This window comes from Triturus cristatus, chromosome 11, assembly GCF_964204655.1.
Source record: "Triturus cristatus chromosome 11, aTriCri1.1, whole genome shotgun sequence".
In the NCBI taxonomy this organism is placed as follows: domain Eukaryota; kingdom Metazoa; phylum Chordata; class Amphibia; order Caudata; family Salamandridae; genus Triturus; species Triturus cristatus.
This window is the reverse complement of record NC_140594.1, coordinates 1,112,177,820-1,112,202,197: the sequence shown is the minus strand read 5'-3', so window position 1 is coordinate 1,112,202,197 and position 24,378 is coordinate 1,112,177,820. Positions and strand designations below refer to the sequence as shown.

The window sequence follows — 24,378 nt, the reverse complement described above, 5'->3', positions numbered from 1 at the left end:
AATTGTGGGCCAAAAATCAACATCTCAGTGAATTTTATTCCTGCGCCGCTCTGGATAGGTTATAGCTCTAAACTATGTGTGGTAAATGCAACTACTTAGAACAAACAGTTTATATCCTTGTCCCCAAGCCTCTGAGAATAGATTCCCCCCCAACTGCCGGCAGCTATGCGTCCATACCAAATTATGGTAACAGTATGTAAAACAAGCATTTACAATACAATGGTCTCGGCAATATAGGTAGAGCTATTGGTATTGCTCATTATTTTTTTATCATTTTTGTATCCCTAAATAAATGGCATTGCATTTATATTGGCATTAGTTTTTTTTTGCATATGCGATACATATTGCATTAGCAGAGAGAGAGTGAGGTAGTGAGAGAGAGAGTGAGGTATTGAAAGAGAGTGAGGTAGGGAGAGAGTGAGTTAGTGAGGTATTTTCTGACGTAGTGAGATAGAAACAGTGAGTGATGTTGTGAGATAGCGAAAGATTGAGGTAGTGAAAGAGTGAGGTAGTGAGGGATGTTGTGAGGTATTAAGATAGAAACAGAGTGATGTAGTGAAGTAGTGAGAGAGTGATGTAGTGAAAGAGTGAGTGTAAGTGACTTAGTGTATTTGAGAGAGAGAGAGTGAGGTAGTGAGATAGAGTGAATTAGTGAGTTAGAGAGAGTGAATTTGCGAGGTAGTGAGAGTGATGTAGTGAAGTTTTGAGAGAGAGTGTTGTGATATAGTGACACACACGAAAACATAACTTAAACTGATGGAAAAAGTAAGTATTTCAATTGAATGCGGTACCGCCCCCCCCCCCCCCCCTCCAAAAAAAACACACACTAAGCAAAACGTACTATAGATGTTTACAAAGGCTGCAAAATACACTTTGCACACCATTAGTTTATACTTGTCGTTCATCCTCATCTAGGTGGCCTTTCTCTTGCCTTTTACTCCCGGGTTCTATCCCCTTCATTCCAGGGTTCCGCCCCTTCATTCGCACCCACACGTTACCCTTTTCGAACAATGCCCATCTGCTCCCTCTACTTAATTCCACGAATGGGTGTGACACTAACTGTCCCAAAACAAGCATTTCTTGATGTGACTATGTACAGATTTGCTACATAAAGCGTGAATTTCACCAATTGGCAAATGGAATACTTTGCCCTCTTAGCCTCCCTTTCCTCTCCTTACAACTGTCTACACACTCTGCCCTTACGACTAGTGATCTCGTACTTAGCCATTGTCGTACGTGTGCTACTCACCAGGGGCCTGCACATAGAGCGACCCGAAAGAACACAGGTAGATGCCGGCAAGTGCGACTAAAAACATTCGCCGGGGAAGCCGGGTGTCCGCCATGGTGGGGGCAAGGTGCAGGGGGCTCAGAAACGCAAACTCTTCGCCTTCAGGACAGCCAACGCGCCACGCTGGGATCTGGCAGCAGGGCAGACGTGGTGGGTTACAGCGGTTCTATGGAACGCGCGCACGCTCTAGGGGCGTGGCCATCGCCTCTGAGGAGAGGACTCAAGCAAAAACACCGTGGAATTAAACTCCTTCAGTAATACATGTTGCCAGTTAGAACGTGGGGCCAGCAATGCATTGTACGATGTGGTGTTAAAGTTCAAAACGTCACATAGTGAACCACGTAATACAAGCTGTACTCTTCTTAGTTTTTGACCCATTAGTTTGCTTCAATCCGCCACACACAAGATGGCGGAGATTAGCCGGATGCTATACTTAAGGTCATCACACGCGCGCCACCGAATACAGTCCGTATCTCTTGTCCCGCACTGTCGACGTTTAATCATTAGAGCGAGCGGGAAAAACAACAAGGCAGAGCAAAAGGCAAGCACACCACTGCATTTCTCCGAGGCAAAGCAGAAATGCCTCGGAGAAACGCAGCGGCGTTTTCAGATTCGGGGGCGTGTTTCTTTTTATCTCCTCTTGCCATTGGCAGGAGGAGAGAAAAACACGCCTAAAAAAGGGCGTTGCTAAAAAGTGGAAAGAACACCAAAAAACACGCCCCCGAATCTGAAAAAGACGGAGCCTATTTGGAGGGACGGCTCTCTCCTCCAATGGCTGGCCTCCGTTTAGGAAGCCAGCCAATGGAGGAGAAGCTAAAAGAGGCGGGCTAAATAGCCACTCTAGAAAACATTAAATCTCCGACTTCCGGTTCTGCCTTCGGCAGACCGGTAGTCCTCTACCTAAAAAGATGCAGACCTTTGGGGCAGGTTTCCTAAACCTCCAATCTGTTATATAACTGGTATAATTCACCGTTAATTGTCAGTATTATGTTTCCCTTCTATGAAATAGGCTGTAGTAAAGCTCCTAGTAATTATAGGCAGATTGCATTCTTAGATGCAGTTGGGAAGATTTTAGCAAGGAGCGTGTACTAGAACGTTGGCAAATGTGGGCCCATTAGAAAAATATTAACCTCTTCGAACAAACAGGCTTCACACCCAACTGGTTATTAACACAGTGAGAAAATTGTTAACATTAGCTATTTAAACTAATTATTATTTTTTGCTTACATCAACATGGTGTAAAGAACTACTGGGGGAAATAAAGATTTATAACTACTGACAAAACCACAGAATGGTTTGTTGATTGGCTCCCCTCCCTGTTTTCTGTCTTCATGATCTGGCGATTCAATTTGTGAATTTAAAGAGCTTCCAGGATTGGGTTCCCAGGTATTACATGTTTTGATAAATTGATTACGTTTGAGCACGTTAGGCCTCCAGCACAATTTAATAGAGTTGAATCAATATGCCTAAAACATTTTATCAATATCTCCAAAACGACGATAGAAGCTTTCAAGGGAAAGAAACAATGTAAACCCTACTATTGGACTTTGGGGCAAGACTACTTGAGGTAGTAAAACCAATTCTTACTTCAGTAGAACGTTTGAGTGACTAAGGTAATGAGTATCATTTTAGTCAACTAGGGAATAAGGCTCAGCCCTGAGGGATATCTAAATCAAGATTTGTCTTGAAGTATTGGTAAGGAAAGTACCTTTACATAAAAATTTACAATATGCGCTTGACAAGAATGGTCTCCAGGGACAATGCAGTAATTTCAGAAAATTTCTATTCCATTATTGACCTATATTCTTGACATAAATATATGTGAAAAGTTAAAAATATCTGTTATTTCATGAGTGTATCGCTTAACCAGGCCCAGTCGTTCCTTTCATTCTTATCTGAACATAGTGCGAGAAGACTTCTGATAATGAAAACATGACATTTGCAACTTAAATCCCTAGTAGGGCGAAGAGCAGGGCAAACATCTGGTCAATTTAATTCTGATGTCTGTCTGTGACTGAATCACAACCTCTATCATGTACTGTATAAGTGTCCAGCTCTGATTAATGCAGGCGCTGCATTGGTCCGATGTTGATAGATATAGATCTATATATCTTTATATATAGATACTTTAAATGAATGTACTATTTGTATGCAGTTTTCAAAATGTACGAGTGTGCAACAGTCTTGTGCTGCAGTCAAATTTTTTTTTTTAGAAGTTTTTTGAAATATTTTTTTAATGTACGTAGGTTTGGAGATTTGTTTTGTTATGTTTATTCGTATATTGTTGATCTCAGTTGAGGTCTAAATGAATTAATAAAGTTGAAACTGCCATGTACAGATAGCCACACCTGATAATGCATGGGTATTAGTGCTGCAAACTTAATTTGGTGTGCAGCTGAAGCTTGGACTCCAAGGAATTGGAGTAGCTGGTCCCCCTTCTCTGCAAGGCAAAGTCACTCTCTCTCTCTGAGCGTACTGGCCCTGGAAGGCGGTCTGTAGCAAGAGAGGTATGTTTAGACTGGAGATGAGGTAATTCTGAGCACTGGGTGCGCACACAGCACGCGGAACGTGGGTTGCACTGACAGTCGGGGGAGAGGGAGCAGATGAAGGAGCACCTGGAGGTGATGTGGCTGCAGAAGTCTCACCACCGGAGCTTCTCTGAGCAATGTCTAGTCACACAATTCCTTCCATAGGAATAAATTGCTTGCCACCATAGATTTGGTTCACATGGGTTACCGAGGTCTTTGGGTGCCTCGGACCTGGCACCGGCTCACTGAGATGGGCACAGAGGCATTTGCTGAGTAATGAGCAATTATTTGTGTTCTTGTCACTGAAATCCTGAGACTAAATGGATGCAGTAGGAAGAAGGCAAAGGAAATATATTGTCATGGTTGGGTGAGAGGTCTCACCGTGATCATCCGTCGGAGACACTTAACTAGAAATAAAGCTTAAATGGCAACCCCACATTAGCCACCAGACCTCTGATGAGGTTAAAATTGCAGATAATTGAACCTCACTAGCATTACAAATTCTTCCTCTGTGTGTCTAGGCTTGTGTTTTGCCAGTGATGTCCCCCAGTTTGCTGCTGAGGGTGGTATGCATTGACTACAATTAAAGATTAAATCAGGATAATTTACAAAACTTTGTACAGAGCAATTATGAAGCTTGTGGCCCGACTGTCAGGCTTGAACATCAAAGAGGAAAGTAAGCTCTGAGAACAGTCTTTAGCTCACTGCTCTCTTTAAATAATATCCTGGTAAATCTGCTGATAAGTGGGAATGGATTTGCTTTAGTGACTTGGCTTTTGTGTTGAGGCTTTTGCTTGGCTTTGGGTAGCTTTGCACCCTGCCCCATGTTTTTATGGATAGTCCTGTATTTTTTCCACTGATCTAAAAAAGTATGCATGCGCAGTGGAGGTGGTCTGCTTGAATTTTGATGACATAAGGGAGACAAACAGCCTGTATCCACTTTCTTTATGGAAGTTGACACTTCTTACTCAGCTAAGGCAATATGGAGAGTACGGTGGCAATGTGGTTTTTATTCCAGGGGGTGAACCTTTTTACCTCATCCTCTGACCAGACTTCTTGCCTATTTACCCCAGTAAAGAGCCATTCATTCCCTAGAAACTGGGTACTTTCTCTTCTGTGGAAGTCCTAGTTGTGAGATGTGTAGATCAGGACCTGGGGGGTGGAGAGGAGTGGCAGGGTTGAATGGTGTTGTCTGTTTGTGCTCCTGGTGTTTGTGTTTTTTGTTTAGAACTGATTTTGCTCATGCCCATTTCACATCAGCGCCTGGACATAAATTCTTCCTTTAGTAGCCCAACCCTAACCCCCTCGCCACCCCTCCACTGTGTGCCTGCTGGGTGGGGAGAGTTTCCATCTCCTTCCTAGTTTAGAATTCCCCATCCTGTATGAAACTTGCCTGCCACCCCTTTCCTTTACTTTAACCATCTCTCAAGGCAGTGGAAGCAGATGCAGACTTCAAAGCTAAGCCAATACATCAAACCTTTATCAGTCAGAAGCTTTGAATTGTAAGCTCTGGTACGGAGGCCCAACACATCTGGTCAGCAAGACAGAATGCTCCTTTTTGATTTGCAGAGCACGCAGTCACTGAATTTGGCAAACTCTGTTCTTAGGGTTGGCTACTGAAGCTAACCAGATGGGTGTAAGAACTTGGACCCCTTGATCAGTGTTTTGTTTGTTGTCTGGGCAATGAGGAAGCCTGCACAAAAATTTAGGAGTAAAGGATAATGGGTCTAGAAGTAAACAAATGTATGTGATTTCCATTTTCCCTCCATAGTGAAACCTAAACTTAGTCTACCTTCCCTCTGCATTGCCACAGATCACTCAGAAATGTCATCTAGGGTTCTGTCTAGTTTGAACAGTAGGACTTATAGAGCTGACCTGGAGGCCTGGGCTAAGTTAGACTTGAGATTGGCTCTGTATTGTGTCGGACCACGAATGAGCATGTAATGGAATACTCAGAAGTGCTGTTAGCCTTGTGGCCAAATCTTTTGAGCGTCCAGGAAAATAATTCTCAAACTGCTTGTTTCTCTCATGATCTAATTTGCAGTTCAGAAAAGTCGTTCGCCATCCTGATTGTTCAAGTAAGCCTGTATGTAGGTGAAAATGAATACTGTAAAAGATTCTCGGTGGATATCCAGAGAGTCTATTGTAAGGAGTAAGTGATGTGTTTCAGGTGCTAGTTTGGGGCACCATTGTATACTTTGTGGCTAGAGGTATGTTTTCCTGCCAACCTCCTTGCAGACAACTTTTAAACGTTTGCTAGACAGTGCATGTTAATGGATTACCCATTTGTTTACAGTAGCTTTTTAACCCATTTACTTTTATTTTGGGAGAGCTATTTTTGGCAGGGGACCATCTTCTGCTCTTTTTTTAATGACCATTGTCCGTGTTGAAAATATTTCAGTTGTAGAGGGTCAGCTTTTAAAATATATGCACTTAAAAAACAAATTACGGGGGGCGTGGCCAAGATGGTGAGTGGGTAAGACGTGTGTTGCCTCGTCTCCGCGCCCGCCCTGCCTGATCTGACCCCAGATGCTGCACTTCCACCCCTAGGAAGCGCCTGGGGTGTTCCCAACAGCCTCCCAGCCGCATTGCCATATTGACGCAGTGCAGCAGACACATCAGGGCTGGGGGCTATGATTTGTGGCTGTTTTGACCTTACGGACGTAGAGGCTGCACCTGACAAGATGGCGGCGGAGCACGGACTGCTCCTGGTGCTGCGCCCTTAAGCCCGGATCTGTGCAGCCTGACTTCGGTGCCGGCAGCGGGTGAAGGCACTGGTGCGGAAACCGCTGTGCGCTGCCCCGACCCTGAGCCGGTGTCCGCTGGTGCGGGGGTTGGACCCCGAGAGAGACAGACGGTGTGCGGTGAGTGGAGCCACCGAGGAAAGTCTGCAGCCCGGTACGCGGTGGAGTGTTGCTGTGCGTGGCTGCAAGGCGGAGCGGGAAGGTTCCCCTCGGCGGTGCTCTGAGCACCAGCTGATTCTGCACCGCACTCGGACCGGGTCTCCCGTGAAAGCCGGTGTACGGACTGCGCAACCACAGCAAGAGGGGTAAGACCTTCGGCCCCCATATTGCCGGTAGCAGCCTGCAAGGGCCCAGGGTCACACTGAGCGTTGGGCCTCACAGTGAAGGGGGAAGAGGCCTAACACTTCTGGGGACCGGAGACTGCGCAGGCTCGGCTAGGGAAGATCGACTGGCACCGGGAAGTGAATAGAGGCATCTTGTGGGGCGCTGGTAACCCCTTGAGGCTCAAAGGAGAGAAGCGCCGGTCAGAGGACGTGGGGCTTACTGGCGTGCACGGGCCTAGAGCTCTTGAGGCAGTAGCGGCGGGCACCTTTGGACCCTGCGGGTGGGTGGCGCGCCTGCCGATGTTGTTGGTGGCATCTCTGGACCGGTCTCTTGGTTCCTTCCTTATACAACGCCACTACTTGACCTGCACCTAGCAGGTTCTTTGACCGGCGGCTGTCATGTCTACCCAAAGGGGGCGAAAGGAGCGTACCCTGAAGGATATGCTGACTAAGGGCCCCCAGGCTGCGGCAGGCCACGAAGAGGAGGATACCTCCATCACCAAGTCCTTCCTGGAGTCTCTGTTTAATACTCTACGCGAGGATTTTCACGTCCTAAAGAGCGAAGTAGCGGGTGAGGTGCGTGAATTGCGAAGAGAGGTGGACATGCTCGGGGACAGGGTGGCGGCCATCGAGGATCAGGAAAGGGCTAAGGACAATGAAGTTACTCAATTGCAGCATGAGGTGATCCGATTGAGAGATCAACAGCTTGACCTGTAGGCTCTTGCGGAGGACCTTGAAAACCGCTCTCGGCGGAATAACATTCGGGTCCGGGGCGTTCCATCAGACGCCGAGGGGTCTGATTTCACCGCTTTCCTGCAGGGATTGTTTCGGGACATACTAGCAGCGTCCCCGGAGACGGAGATCCGCATTGACAGAGCTCATAGGGTGGGCCTGCGGCGGCTGTCCAATGTTTCCCCCACAGAACATACTGGCATTCCTTCCAGACTATCCTCTAAAGGAACGCATCATCAGTGGGGCTCGAGCTCAATACAAGGGTATGACTGTCACCCTGTATCAAGATCTCGCGGCCAGTACCCTGCAGAAGCGGAGAGAGTTCAAGGAGGTTACTGCGCACCTCCGAGACAAAGGAGTGGCGTATTTCTGGGGGCACCCCTTTCGTATTATCTTCAAATGGCATGGTCACCTACGTCCGATCCCGTCCCTTTCCGAAGCGTGCAAGTTGTTGGGCTGGCCGCAACAAAGCCCAGCACTGGAGACCCCGTCGGATCGCCGTCAGTCCCCTGTGCGTTGGCATACAGTTGGGAGCAGGCACTCTGGGGGTGATCCGGAGGTGTTGGCGCAGGTGCGACGTGCAGCAATTGAGGCAGTTTCAAAGGACACCTCCCCGCAGGAAGCCCCTTGAAGACGACTGGGGCGTTGTTGGTGTTCCTTAAGGCTGGGGGGCGGGGTGGGTTGGAGAGAGAGGGTCTGGCTGCATCGCCCTTGCCACGGATGGCCCCGGATGATTCACTTTACCACGAACACACTACTGGATGTGGTGTGTACGGGGCTCTGTTGGGGGGGGGGGGGGAAGAGGAGGTTTGGGGGGGGGAAATGGAGGGGAACTGGTGTGCTCTAGAGGAGTTTGTGTACTATCACTAGGGGTCTCGGGTGGCCTAGCAGGGGAGTTGGGGGATCAAGGTTTCCTACATCGGCTAACATCACAAGCCTGGGAGCGCTTTCTTCTTTTACCTGAAGATGCATGGGGCTGACTTAACCGTCCTCGCACTTAATGTTAAGGGACTTAATAGCCCTAATAAGAGGCGTTCTATCCTATCCTATTTAGAGAATGCGGGAGCTGACATCTGCCTCCTGCAGGAAACACACCTGATGCGCGATTGGCACAGATTGAAATCCAGGGCATTTCCCTACCAATACCTCTCTTCTATGGCTGATAAGGGGGTGGCGATTTTGGTGGCAAGGACGTTTCGGGGGTTGGTGGGAATAAAATAGCAGAAATTAAAGGGCGACTACTGGCATATCGTTTTGGATTAAAGGCCTCGCTCCCTCTAGGCTCCAAATGCCGGTCAGGAAGTGTTTCTTAGAACAGCCATGTCGAGCGTCCTGGAATCACAGGACCGCTTCATCTTGATGGGGGGGGGGGGGGGGGTGACCTGAATCTAGTCATGGATACAACAGCGGACAGATCTGCTAGTCGACAGTCCCGGGGGGGAGGGGGAGGTAAGAAGTGGTTAGCGGACAGAGGCCTGATCGATCTATGGCAGGCATCTCACCCTCGGGCCTCCCAGTTCTCTTACTATTCGCACGTTCACTGTACTTGCGCGCGATTGAACCATTTTCTGAGCTCCTCGGAGGTTCACGCTGCGGTTAAAGATGTTTGGATTATGGCGGCGACCTTGTCGGGCCATGACGCGCTCATGATCTCAGTGGAGGTCCCCCGGGTTGCCTGGCCTGCTGGGGCCTGGCGTCTGCGCGAGACCATGCTCCACAAGCCCACGGTGCAGGAACAAATCTTTAAAGGCATCAAAGATTATTTAGAGATTAATGATACACTGGATGTCTGTCCCTACACTTTGGGGGGGCGCTTAAGCCGGTAGTGAGGGGGGAGCTCATCGCTGTGTCAGCAGCGGAGAATAGGGAGCGCCAGGTAGCAAGGGAAGAGCTTACGGCCTAAGTGCTCGAGCTGGAGAGGGCCCATAGTTGTACCGGTGCACCCCGGATTTGGCGACAGTTGATGAATGCTTGAGCCCTGCTGGCGGGGCTCGACCTGGACCGGGCAGAGTATGCGGCTCTTCGCCTGAAGCACTTACTATGTGGGGGGGGGAGGGGACAAAACAGGCCGCTTGTTGGCTAGCAAGTTGAGAGCGAAGGTGCAGCAGGGCAGGGTCAAGGAGCTCGCAGACTCGGGCGACGCCGGATCACTGATGATTTGGGCATAGCGCAAGCATTTAGAAGTTTTTATGCAGCGCTTTACGAGAGGGAATCGGCGCCAGTTTAACAGATAGATGCCTACCTCTGACAGGCACGCATAACTGCTTTGATCCAGGCAAGTAGCGATGCGCTGGATGACCCCATTCGAGTCGAGGAGGTGATAGGGGCCATCTCCCGTCTTAAACCCCTGAAGGCCCCGGGACCGTATGGTTTCTTGGCCGGGTTTTATAAGAAATTCTGCACTGTCCTGGCTCCAATACTTACTCGACTCTTAAACTCTTTCACAGGCCCGGGCACAGTTCCTCCAGAGATGCTGTTGACCTAGATAGTGGTGATTCTCAAACCGGGTAAGGACTCCTCCCAGTGCGACGTACATTCCCATCTCGTTGCTCAATGTTGACCTAAAACTGTTCACGGGGATCCTGGCGGTGCATCTGGCCCCCCTCATGCCGGGCATCATTGACCCTGATCAGTCTGGTTTTATCCAGGCTCGACAATGCAGCGACAACACAAAACGCATCTTCCATCTTATTGATAAGGCCCATTGCACTAACTTGGACGCCCTTCTCTTGTCGGTGGATGCCGAGAAGGTGTTCGACCGGGTCGACTGGCGTTTCTTAGATAGGACTCTGGTACAGTTTGGATTTGGGGACAGGTTTAGAGCGTGGATATCGAGCTGCTACACCAACCCTAGGGCGGTGCTCCGGGTAAATGGGGTCACCTCCACACCTTTTGAGATACGAGGGACCAGACAGGGGTGCCCGTTGTTCCCCCTTCTCTTCGCCTTATATGTGGAACTGCTGGCGCAGAGGATTAGGGACCACCCGGAGATAGCGGGCATCCCCTTTGGGGGAGAGAGGCATGCAGTTAGTCTATATGCTGATGACCTCATCGCCTCCCTGGAGTCCCCAGCTCGATCGGTCCTGGCCTTTCTACGGGATTTGGAAGATTTTGGCCAAGTTTCGGGCCTGCTCATCAATATTGGGAAGTCCTCAATCTTTTGGTTTCGAGAAGAGTCCAGATATAGCATCTAGGAGGGAGCAATACGCGGGCATACCCGTTCAATCCTCTATCCCATATTTGGGCATAGAGCTCGCGGCTTCGGTGTCCCAAACGGTTCGTCTTAACTACTATAAGTTTTTGCAACGCTCAACTGCAATCTCCTTCACCGTTTGGCTGATTGCACAGTGGTTAGTGCGACAGCACCGGGGGGGGGGGGCATCGCAGACTTTGGTCACCAGGAGGGGGCTTCCCTCCTATAGGTTATGCTTGAACAGTATGCTGGTCTTCCTTGAAATGAATGTGTTTCTTTGGCTGCAATTGGCAATAAAAATAGTTATAAAAAAAAAAAATTACTCAAACCGTTTTCAGAATGTTTGGGCAGAAAAACAATACCCTGTGACCTTATTAATTGTTCAGTTGCAGAGGCAACTGCTAAAAATAAAATAAAAGCGGTTGGCTGATAACCAGTGTCTTGATCATGATGTGAGATTGTGTAAAAGAATGACAAACACTGTAATTGGAAAATTCTCTGCTCTCCACCTTCCTTAAACTAAAATACTTGGTATCTCGATTGAAAATACAAATCCAGGATATAAACCGGTAATGAAGCTTTAAAGCCCTAAGGAGGGAGAATGATGTTCAGGCTAAATCATTGAAGAGTCCATACAAAGTGATAAGTTATTTTGGGAACGTGTTTATTGGTTGTGAGCCAAACCCAGTCATTTGAATGGATAAATCCTACTGGGTTGCCTTGTGGCATTGCTAGTTCTCTTTTCAGACTAACTTAATATGGTACATCATAGGATTTAATATACTCGGATTGTAGATTTTAAATGTCCGTTAACAGCTTTGGGTCTGCGTGGATTATCTAACTATGCTTAAATGAGAACCACAACAGGGGGCCTCAAACCCAACAGGAAATCGATATCAGAGGAAGGAAAGCAGAAGGGATGCTGGTGGGTTTCCTGGCTGCTCGGATTTTTTTTTTGTTGCCTATAATCCCCGGAGATGTGTAGTGTCCCTGAAAAATACAAAAGGTGCCTTTCATTTTAGAGGTTCTTGAAGTAGTTGTTCTAACAGGGAGCTGGCATGGTGGCTGGTGGGATTCTTATTTAATTCAGATTCCCCAAAAAAAGTGATTTAACTAGGCATAACATTTTAGATGGTCCCACCCTCTATAATTTTCTCACTGTGGTTCTAATAATTACATCAATGGATGGAGTTGTCAACCATTATTACTCCTCACAAACTAAATTCTTTAACGTTATCTCCACAATGCACATTGCAGCGGTGGTGCTGTTAGCAAGCAATACAGCGTTGCTTGATGTCACTATAGTGCATTTGTGGACTCAAGTAGTGCGTTTCACAGTATTGTGGCATATGTTATGGTCATGGGGGAGCCAAAACTGTCATTTTCATTTTGATAAGTTTAATTGTACATGGGTAGATCAGCGTAATTTTTCCAATAACAAGGTTATGTTGGAGGAATGTCTACTAATTAGTATGTCCGTGACTTTGAGCAGGAGCTTTAAAAGCACACCGTTTTTAGTCTTAAAATTTAATAGGGTTTTTTCAGCCTTAATAAATTGTATATTGTGCTACTTACTGTACTCAGATTGCACCATGCCTTGACTCTCCTGGCTACCTTTGCATCCTTTTTCAGGCATTTTCAGTGTTATATTTTAGGGTTTTCTTTGCTTTAATCTGGGTATTAAAAATATTAAAGACGTTACCTTTTTAATTGAGAGTGTAATTTCTTTCTCTTCTAAACTGAAAAGTGAGATTATGGGGAGGCTTTGACAGATAGGCTGTCTGCTATTGCTGGCACCACTGAAATCCAGCGGGCTCAAAGTCAGGGTTCACATAAACAGAGTTGTTTATTCCAAACACGTTTTGTCCTGCCCACGCAGTTGCCTCTATATGCTTTGATGAAACCGCTCTACAGCATTTGTGCTTGAGATGTGCAGCAAATGCGTACATGTCAATGTAAGATGCCGCCTTCAAGGGATTTCCTTGGAAGAGCATGGCTACTATTAGTAGGAAGAACACGTTACGGTCTCAAATGAAGTTCTTGTGGGCAGACTCTGGATAACTGTAGGAAACCTTCGGCTTCTGATTTTAGGTCCACACTAGTTTAATAATAAAAGGCACCTTTTTGTATTTTTCAGGGACACAACACATCTCCGGGCATTATATGCACACAAAAATCTGAGCAGCCAGGAAACCCAGGAATCCCTTCTGCTTTCCTTCCTCTCATATCGATTTCCTGTTGGGTTTGAGGGCTGGGAGGGTGTACGCAGGTTGCTCCTCGCTGTAGCTACAACTTCCTCTTCCGTTCTCACTAGTCTCCTTCCCTCCTCCATTATTTCAAGCTTTTGGAGACCATCCAGCATAAAGTGCTGACGAGTCGTTTGTATTCTAGCTCTTCCTCCTTATCACGGGTCACTCTCCCTAAGATCCTTGTGGCGAGAGACGCGTTTGCAAATTTTTTTCCTCTTGAAGTTGCATGCCATCTGGGTGATTATTTTGATGCGTCCTGCCCAACGTTGTGCAGGTGGGTAGAAACAACATGCTAGTGGATGCACTCTTATTCTTGTTTTAAACGTTTTAGACACTTAAAAATAATGTAGTTTTGCACTTGCTCATGTCTGTGCTGTTGTTGGTGCTGTGAAAGTCTTATAATTCACTGAAAAATATGGCACCCTTAATTTTTTATAATCAACAATGTATTACATGGTGTGGTCATGCTGTGGGAAAAGGGGTGCTGTCCTGCCTCACCAGAAGGGAAAAAACAAGGAAGACCCTATTTTCAGCAGATGTTACCATATGGCAGGCCATTCTATTGCCTCTGAAGCAAATGTCCTGAATTGTATGAGCCGATCTGCATATTGATGCAGGCACCTCACGTACCGTTATTGGGTCCCTAACTCTGCATCTCCAGTTTTGTGCTTGTGTCCGTACCGGCCTCCACCAGATACATATCTGGCTGCAAGATCAGTATTTTCCACGCAAACTGGATATTCATCTGGCACAAAGACCCCTTTTCACCAACAGTTGGCCCTGTGTTGTGATAGCAGGCTTCTATTTGCTCTCCTAATTTTAAAGGTAATTATTAGTTTATGGTTTGCTTTTGTGAAGGCAGGTTTCATTTGGTAGACTTTGTTTGTTTTTCCCTGTGATAACATTTTCATTTCTGTTTAACAGATCTAATTTAACAACTATGGGAAGAGAAAACTAAAAGTTCACCATGATTGGAGGGCTGTTCATATACAACCACAAGGGGGAGGTCCTCATCTCCCGTGTCTACAGGGATGACATTGGGTGAGTGTTTTGTGCTGTCTGCTCTTCTGTTGTACATCTCAAACCAGCCCCTCTTAAACATGGTCTATATGTCTATTTGAGATGTTGACCTGTCCTGGAAGAACCTGTGGAGCCTAGAATGTTTTTAACTATGCCCCGAATATTAATATGCCCCATGTGATAGGAAAATTGTGTAAGGACTGAGCTCCACAAAGCAGCTACAGGTAATTGTTACAAAGATGATCACTTCAGTTGCTGAAGAAACTCCATACTTTGTTTTGCTTTTAGTAAGTAGTTCATCTCTGTCCTTGTCCATCGAAATTAAATGTGAGGCAGCTGGGTGTATGGGGCGTTCATTTGATGTAAGGGCAGAGATACTGCCCCCTGGGTGTGAGGCTTTGACTGCCTAAACCTGTATTCTGAATTCATGGCAGTTGGTGGTTTTGTGGGTAGCTGTCTCTGAAAAGTCTGAAACAGAAAATTGACACTCAGCCTTTTGTAAAACTATGCTGAATGCAGCTTACCCTACCTCCAGCTAACTTACTCACCAAGCGTTCCTCATGGCTAGTGGCTTTACATTGGGTTAGAAGCACCCTCTTCTGCCTTGAGCGTCACCTGCTGCTGGGATCCTCCACAACTGTATAAATGCATGCCTGACTACACAAATAGTTGCGAAGCACTTTATCTGTGTTTGAACTTTGCTCTGCTATCTAGAATGATCCCTCATTTTGATGGCAGCATCTTTAATGTTATATTTGCACTTCTGGTCAGACGGTGCAAAGGTTTCCTGACACTCCTTTACTCTCTTGATGTAATCCACCTGTCTGACTTTAATTTCTTCTTGCTTTCCGAGTGGTTATTAGTTTACCTTTTAAAATGTAAGGGAATCTTCGCCTTTTCAAAGCATTTATCGGGTAGAAGCAAATAAGTCATTTAATGTTACTGCTGAGCTTTAGGTCTGATTTGTTTACCATCTTCTGCATTACTCCAAGCAACAACCTCTGGAAATGTAGAACGAGAGAAAGGCAGAAAAGAGAGGTAAGAAAAAGGTAGGCAAAAAATGAAAAACCACAGATGAGATAGAACCCTTACCGGTGAGAGTTAGACCGAGACTGAAAGTGTTGGGTGGTGGAAGCAAGAGGCTTGAGATGGAATGAAAACTAGGCAACCCCAGCCTTCATCAACTATGGAGATGGGCTCCTACGTACTCGTTCACTCATTTATATTTTACAACGTAAAGAGTGGCCTTCTGTTGGCTGTGACAATATTTGCCTTGGATTCACAGCGTTCTCCTCAATGTGCCTACAAGCCTCTATAGAATGTTCCTGGTATTTTCTCTTCAGCCCCTTCCCCCGACAACCTTTGAACTTTTTTTTTTCAACTGTCTTAAGTTGTTTTTTAGTTGCCTCCTGCTGACGCCCTCACTGGAGATTGTTTTGCTGTTGTGGTAACTCCCCCAATCTTCTAACTCCATCAGCTCCTGTCTTGCCCCTGGTTCTCCAGGAAAAGCGTTTGTTAATTCCCAGTGACTGCAGTGCATGGTTGAGAGAAATGAACCAATACCAACCCTGGTACTGAGGACAATTAAAATGAGCATCAACATTCAGAAGGCTGTCTCGGATCCTTCCCACTGTGTAGGAAACATGTTCTCGGAACAAATAATTTCTCTTGACCAAAACTGATGGTGTGGTTCCAGAATAGGAGTGCATTGTAACTGTAATGTATAAGTCTATTAGTAATTTACCGATGTATTCCTGTGAGTGTTAATTCTGTAATACTGGGAAGATGTTTTGTACACAAACTGATAGTTAATCTCAAAGTTTATCCGGTTTTAAACAAGGTTTTATAGGCCTCCTCCTAATATCTGTCCCTCAGGAAACACAAGTGAAAAAACTTGGTGTATGGGGGTTCCTCTTTTTGGGTTGTGTTTGGCATAGTCTTGTAGCAAGCAATGGTTCGAACTTCATGAGACATGTATCAGGAGCAATACATTCACCCTTTGTACATAGTACCTCAGCAATTACCAGTTTATATGGTTCTGATGAGGGAGAAGAGCAGCACAGAGAAATAAACCAGGTTCTGCTTTCTTTTAGACCCTTTACTGTTGGCTACCCTTCTTTGGCAAACCATTCTTCTGGCAGGAGTACGCTTTGCTCCCAGTTCAGTGTGGTAGCTTTGCGATCACAGAACAGTAATTTGTTAAATCTGCGACTTGGATGGTATATGTTAGCAGAAATGTCTAAACAGTGTAGTATATCATTGTGAGGCAAAAGGTACTAAACGAAAAATATGTTTGCGGCTGTGAAGATGTTCATAATGCAGAATTAAGCAGGCTCTAATGAAAAGCCCTTTGCTGTGGACAGGGACCCACTTTCTCACTGATGAAGTGGTTCAGGAAAATGTGACAGTCATTGGAACAGATGTAAAATCCAGTACTGTGGTCTCCGTGGCTCCCCGTTGAAAATTGGGTAGTGCTACTTTCCTGCACAGTATATCGGTGTCAGGCTACAGAGATGGCTCTTTAGCTTTTACTCTGTGTGAAGCAATCATTTCGTTCTGATTAATCTAGTTTTATAAATATCATAAGCAATGGAGTTTGATTATGAACTCGAACCAGGAACTGCAATTCATGAGTCCAATTTTATGTTAATCTGTTTGAGAGTGGAGTCTCAATTTGCCAGAAGAGTATATATCTTAGTCTAATACGGTCCCATTTTCTGTATGTCGGTGTGGAACTGACTATGTGTATCAGCATTTCAACAAATCTCTCAAAAATCACACCTACATCAAAGCCTACTTAAACATGACGCCACAGACAAATTAAGATTCCATGGATAAATGTGCTATCTATGCTTTACTGCTCTCAGACACTGTTATAAAGGAGATCCTAGCTACTCAATTAGTAGTTTAATGCAGATCATAATGTGAGGTCAAGAAATCAAGGTTAGTCAATGTTGAGTCCATTATACACATTGTATCTTTATACATTAAAGAGCGCTTAAAAGGATGCCTGTGGCTTCCCAGTTATCCATCAAATATTCTTTCAAACTGATGACTGTTGAGCAGCTAAATTCTCTTCATTACACACACGGGTCGTATAGGAACCTTCCATTTTTGGAGGAATATGATGTCTTGTACTGTGAAAGATTTTATAACCCGATCTGTAGTTTGTCCCCTGTCTCAAGGCTGAAAATTTGCAGTAGATTTGATTACTGTGCATCGCAATTAAAGAATGAATGATAAAGTGCTGATACCGGACCATAATACAGCCTTCTGATGAAAACCTTTATTTTTAAACTTTGTCAGCTCAAGGGAGGATGAATCAATGACGGTACAACCTGCAGCAAACAAGTCTTTACAAAAGAGGAATTGGCATTAAAATAGTGGAAACTTTCTGTTGGAAAAGGAGTGCTACAAGCGACTATCATTGCCGCATGACACATTTACCGAATACTACTACTTTCCTACCCTTTTCCTTAGCCCACAAATGTGGGTACAGCGCAAGCTCTACAAACTCTAAATAGGATGAAACGATCAGAAAGAGTAACACTAATTCCTCAGTGACCCCTCAGTTAATACTCAAGGCTGAAAGACGATGTGCGTGTTAGCAGGTAGTGTCTGCTCGGATTTAATCTCGGACATCATTCTTAGTCTACAACAGTCTGAGGGACTGGTAGAGTCAGGGTGCATGGGAGGGAAGCAGTAGATGCCTGAAATCTCACTGTCTCTGGCATCGTTTGGTGGCTGGCACAATCTAATGAATATGCAGAGGTAGGTTTGCGAAGAAGGGACATGTTCTTTTTATTTCACCAGTTTGGTCTCCATTTCTGGCACAGGGTTTAAAGTGTCACCAATCATCAGTTGGTCTTTTCCTTCTTTCTGTTGGGTTCATTGTGCTTTTCTCTGTTTTTTGTGTGTGTACTTTATTTTATTTTCTCTAACCCTTTCTCTTGTTGCTGTCAATCTCCTTTCCTCGCTGGTGCCATTTCTGTCCATCTCATCACCTCATTGGCTGCGATAGCAATAGGTAAGAGGCGCATGGCGGACTGTGTAGCAAACACTCTTCCATAAAATGTGTTCAATAATAAATGTTAAAATGTTCTATGGGGATGATACTTCTATTCTTCCTCAAATGGTATGGTGATCACGCTGAATCTTGCAGTTGTACACGAGTCATGCAGATGTATAATTGGTCTCCTGGTTTAGTGCACTGGGTTAGTGGTTAAGCACGGATATTTACAGCTCCCTACTGGCACACTGTAGTATCTTGAGTAATATACAAAATTGTTTGCTTGAGCCTCGTATTTCTGTTTAGTTGTAACTGGCAAGATTAGGGCTTCTCAACTGTCACTGCATGCTGAACCCACGGCTCCATCTTCTGTCTTTAGTTGAATCGCTGTTACTCCAGAAGTTACTGTTAACAAACTATCCTTCCTGAATAAAAGGTCCGTCTTTGGGAGCTGGTTTTCCTGAAAGTTTGCAGCGCCTTCGTTCCACTGTATGCACCATAATGACAGTGCTGAGCTGCACCCAAAACTTATAATCTCTCTCCTTACTGTGGCTAACTGTCCGTTCATCTTCATTTTGCTGATCTCTTCCCTGACCCCTTAGATCTTGTCTAGTCTTCTCAGTTGTGTCAAACTTCTGTGTACCTCTCTAGCACTGCACTTTCCATCCTTGCCTTCCTTCTTGCTGACAAGTTGTCAGGTTCGTGGTGATTGGCTGTACTCAAGGGAACGGTGGTCAGGAGCAATTAATAAATCCAAAATAACTTGTATTGAAACAAGTTGTATGTCTCTGTGGAAAGATAACTTTTTGCGTCACCAATGTAGTAGTCTCATCTGTCTAAAACCCTCTCGCTCCTTTATTGGGGTGAAAAGTCTTTCCAACCTGTAAGTTATGTCTCAAAGCCTCCACTGAGTTACAATGCTCTATCCTTCATATTGAGTGAGTCTGGACACCTGTTTGTGGGAATAAAGGTGACACACTATTGGCTGCTGCCCTTTCTGTCCCCTGTTCATTCCACTTCCCCACCGACCATCCTTCCAATCACTGGCTACTTTCCTCAGTACAAGTTGTGCTAATCTTTGTCTCCTTCACTCAAATACTGCCAGCCTTTTCAGTACCCTTTCCTTGATTGCAAACACTGACCAAAGGACTTTGTGTGCACGAAATGCAAAGAACACAATAGTTAAAACATGCAATTACAACACTAACATCACGGTTTCTCTGGAGGAATGTGGACACATGAATGATTCAGATCTTACTGTTTCAAAAGAAACCGGTTAACAGTATTTTATATCAGGTTGTCTCTGGTGATTGTTTTCGGTTTGCTCTCGAGGAATGTTTGCTTCACTTTCGCTACAAACGTATCGTACAAAGTAGTCGCATTCAAGAAAATACTTGTCCCAATATATGCTGGTTATCATGCATGAATATACAGTGCTCTATATCTGGGACAAGGTAACCTTTTGCATCCGAGTTAAAGTATAACTCTTATAGTAACTTTTACTTCTTAATAAGTCTATGTATTCTGACTTGCCACATCACACATTCAAAAGATAAAGATCTTTGCTTGCCCTCTACCTCTCACACTAGGTAGAAGGATGCACTTAGCTGTTGTGTTGAAGCCAAAGAATGGTACTTCATTGTTCTTCCTCCAGCAAGTGGTAGACTGGCGCAGATTAAGCACTGCTGTCAACAATTAGTATCCTGCACTGCACCTGTTAAAAAAAAAAAAGACATAACTTTCTAGCCCAAATCTGCCAGAAGAGTCTCCGAGAAACACCCTATTTGTTCTAGTTTTCTTTTTACTTTTCTATTTTTAATAATCTCATGAAACCATACAAAGTATAACTTATGACGTCAGTTTACCGAGCACAACAGGTGCCTTATATTTGTTTATATGCACAGTTACCCTTCCAGCTGCTGCCCTCCCCTCTTGAATTCCCAACACCCATTATCCTGATCTGTCATGACTCTCTCATGCAACTTCTATGTACTGTCTCATGTAGGTGCAAGAGCGGCTGGGCTATTCCCGGGAGTCCCTTCTGGCACTGGGACTAGAAGTTTCTGCAGCATTGCTGCCCATTCAAAACAATTCTCTTACATTTTATCATCCGTTCTAACCTCTCACTTTCTCCATTCTTCAGCTAGTGCCCATTCTCTAATGTCCGCATTCCATTGTGCATGTCAGGCCTGTAGACGACCGACATCTAATAGCTACCTGTCTGTGTGCTAACAAACTTGGCAGTGCAAATCTACAGTGAACCCTACACCCACTAGGGCATGGTATTGGGTGTAACAGACCATGCCAGACAGTATAATCTATGTGGATCTCGGGCCCCTCCTGTTGTCGTTGTGCGCTGGGATCCCAGTAGGGTACCAACAACTTGCACTCCCAAGTTTTATGGATAATATGGTTTCCCCTCTTCGCACACCTAGAGCATGTCTGACCTAGTCGGATAGATTTTATGCAGTCTCGTCTGCGACGAGCATGATGCAGGACGTAAAAATGTGCCAGCCTAAAATGCACAGTTAGAGGCATGTGTGCTGTAGATGCATGTTTTGCATACTCCTGTCATCTAATATTGGGTCCGGATGTTTGCAAGTTGTTTTTCTTCGAATAAGTCTTTTCTAGTCACGAGGTAAGGTGACTCCTTCTTTCGGTGATAGTGCGCATCGACATCGACTGCATTGTTAGATTGTTTTTTTTCCGCCATACGGTTCGAACACGGTTTGCGACGCTCCTGTTCGACACCGTTCTTCGGGATCCCCTCTGTGCGCAACCCACTGTACCCTAATCTGTATTGTTTCGTATGCGTTTCACCATTATAGGAAAACTCGGTCTTTGGTATAGAAGACGATGTCAGCCTTCGGGCCTAGGCACGTCTATCGACTTACACTCAATGGAACGGACTCTATTTCTATTCAGCCCTCGGTGCCACTCCAAGTATCTGTACACCGACCTGCAAAAAGTCAACTTGTGTGTCTCACCGGAGCACAAGGAAGAAGATTGCGATGCTCGTTGATTGTTCCAATCAAGAGTTTGTAGGACCGTCTGGTTCGACGAAGAGACATGCAGCAGCAGAACATCGAACACACCCCAGATATCTTCAGAGAAGATACTGAGCAGGAGAAAATGGAGGTGTCTGCAGCGGAAGAGGAGACGGCCTTCTCTATCCAATAATTAGACTCTGATCTGGAGATTAAGTTGGAGTCCAAAGAAGTTCCAGCGGGACAGGTTGCAGTGAATAATAAAGCCCGTTTGCCTCCCAACTTCCTTCCACTAAAAACAAAAGGCTTCTGGGCCACCACGGCTTATTGGACATTGTGGGCACCGAGAGACTGCTTCCAGCGCCCAGCCCTCGAACTCTGCACTGAAACAGACAAAGCCGTATGGCTCGGCCCCAAGCCGAGACGATACCACTTCAGTTCCGAAACCTTCTGGACCGAAAGAGAAAAAATACCAATCCTGCTCTGCACCGAAACACTGATTTTGGAGAAAATGAAAGAGAAGCTTAATCCCAAACAAAAGATTCAGATTAACCCTGATACTGGACACATAACAGCTAAACCAGGAATACCTTCAACAAGCATTTGCAATGCAATAGGTCATGGGCAGAAAGTGGGCGGAGCTTTATGCCCATATCCTGAATGCAGCATTTCTCGTAAGCGCTGCCTAGGCGAGACCTAAATTGGAAGGCAGACACTGAATACAAAATCCCTCTGAAGAAGAAAAAGGACAAGGCTACCAGTTCTATTAACTTTCCTCAAACCCCTCCACCAATTCCCATTATACCAGCTATAGATCCTCCACACATTACACCATCACAATTCCTGATTTAGGAGAAGATGACCATTATAAGCCGCCACCAAATGATCCATGGGATGATTAATATAGATCACCTCAAGATACAGACCCTGATCTATATCCAGCAAAACTTTCCCCTTCTGATGATAATCCAGCAAAACTTTCCCCTTCTGATGATAATACTGCATATCGGGAGTAGATTGCTAGGGCAGCCAATTCTAACCTTACATAAAGAAGCCCTAGAAGAGGATTTCCTATTCTTAACCTTAGAAAACGGACACAAAAAAACACAAATGTTGCCTATGTTGAATGTTATAATGAGGAAAACAAATTATATTTTTAAAGACACAGAACACGCATGCGAACACCAAGGGTGGACAAAAAATATAAACCCCCCACCATCTGACCCAGTTTTCATTAGGGGTCAGTTGCCTTTGGACTCTATGGTGGTCTCTAAAGCCTGTAAGAGGACATACTCTCAAAAATCAGGAGAGGCACCACCTCCAGATAAAGAATCCAAGCTAATAGATGCATCTGGGAAGAGAGTAGCTGCTCAAGCAGCCAACCATTGGCGTATAGCTAATGCACAAGGTCTGTTGTCCAGATACGATAGAGCTCACTGGGATTAAATGAAACCGTTATTACAATATATTCCAGGAGAACACAAAAAGAGGGGGCACAAAATAGTACAGGAAGGTAAACTTATTTCTAATTCATCTATAAGGTGTGCATTAGATACTGCAAATACTGCAGCTATGGGTATCAATACCAGGATTCTACTAAGAAAATACGCATGGCTACGAATTTCTGGTTTTAAACCGAAAGTTCAGCAAACCATTCTTAATGCACCCTTTGAACACCTTTTTGAGCCTCAAATAGACTAATCTCTTTAAAAGATACCGAAGTGGCAACATCTATTGGAGCACTTCAATCTCCTTCTACCAGAGGTTCCTTTTATCGCTCGTTTTACAGAGGAGGTTCCAAAACTAATACCACAGATGCGGCTGCGTCTTCGTACAAAACACAAATGCAATCATCCCCCTCTAGAGGATTCTACAAGGGTAGTTACAGAGGGAACAATTTTAAGGGTAGAAGTACACCAACCCGTACCTCTGTCCACTAACAAGGCGTGACTTGGTAGTACTCTCGCCCCTCCTCCTTCCCATTCATCACCTGTCTGGAGAAGATCACAACAATTTCCTCACATTTGACATTCAATAACAGACAAATGGGTTTTGGATAATATCCAACATGGTTATTGCCTGGAGCTTACCAGCAATCCTCCCAATATTCCATCTTACATTCACAGACTCTCGCAAAACATCAACAGCTCCTCAAGCAAGAGGTACAAGCTCTTCTAACTAAAGAAGAAGCTGTCGAAGAAGTTTCATTACAACATCAAGGATCAGGAGTTTGCTCACTTTACTTCGTAATCCCCAAAAAGGACGGACCTCTAAAACCAATCTTCGATCTCAGAACGTTAAACCTATACATACAGTTGGAACACTTCCATAGGGGTATCCTTCAACAAGTGCTTCCACTTCTTCAGCATGGCGACTTTATGCCCACACTAGACTTAAAGGACGCATACTTTCATATTCTTGTACACCCAGCACATCGCAGATATCTCAGATTTCTGATAGTAGAAAATCACGATCAGTTCAAAGTACTCCCATTTGTAGTAACTACTGCACCCAGAATATATACAAAATGTCTGCCAGAGTAGCAGTTCGTTTAAGAATACAACAAATTCATGTTACAAGATGGGACCCACTGCAGCCCACATGCTTTACTCCAGTCCCCATCCCCCGAGGGTCGGTGAGGTCTCTGTTTCAGCCCTGTCTCCCCATCTGCAGGATCTTGGCCCTATCTGGTTTCATTATGCTATATAAACGAGATGCCAATCTCCAAGGAGAACAGATGACCAGCAACACCTGCTATGTCCACAACTGGTCTGAAATTTGTGGAAAGCCAGTCCATATTTCGCTAGCTGTTTCAAATAACTTGGTGAATTGCACAAACTGCCCATTGCCTGCCCCCAAGTGTCTACTGTGCCTCTGTAAAAAATAATGCACCTCTCCCCGATGCAAGTCCCCTAATGTTTCACCGCTGCCCTCTTTCTAGGCGGAGACAGGCGTATCCTTTCTCATGTACACAAAGGGTTATAACTGCCATTTTGGCAAGTTTCTAGAGAACTGAGGTTTGCGCAATCTGTACTTAATCTCTAGTTCCTATGTCTGCGCCACCTGCCTCACCATGTGGGGGCAGCTGTCATTCCAGCGAGCACCCTCCATGAAACCTTGAGGTAAATGTTCTGCACCCTGCATCCCAGCCAGCAACTGTTTTTACCTTTTTGCCCCATCTGTGCACCACTTGGTTGCATGCTGGGAGTTGTGCCGTTACATAGTATAGTTCCATATCCGGTGCGCCGAGCCCTCCTTACATGTCTAGTTTCAGCACTTTCAGCCCAACTCTGCGGCGTTTCCTG

At 45.3% G+C, this 24,378-nt stretch overlaps 1 protein-coding gene across 3 annotated transcripts in view; it reads left to right on the top strand.

The window, feature by feature from the left end:
* Positions 1-24,378, top strand: part of AP2M1 (adaptor related protein complex 2 subunit mu 1) — a 157,453-nt gene that overhangs the window by 44,382 nt on the left and 88,693 nt on the right. For all 3 annotated transcript variants that reach the window (XM_085635615.1, XM_085635618.1, XM_085635617.1), the window contains exon 2: positions 13,982-14,098. In XM_085635615.1, coding sequence (XP_085491741.1) covers positions 14,025-14,098 — 74 coding nt within the window. In that variant the 5' untranslated portion in view covers positions 13,982-14,024. The remainder of the gene's footprint in view (positions 1-13,981; positions 14,099-24,378) is intronic.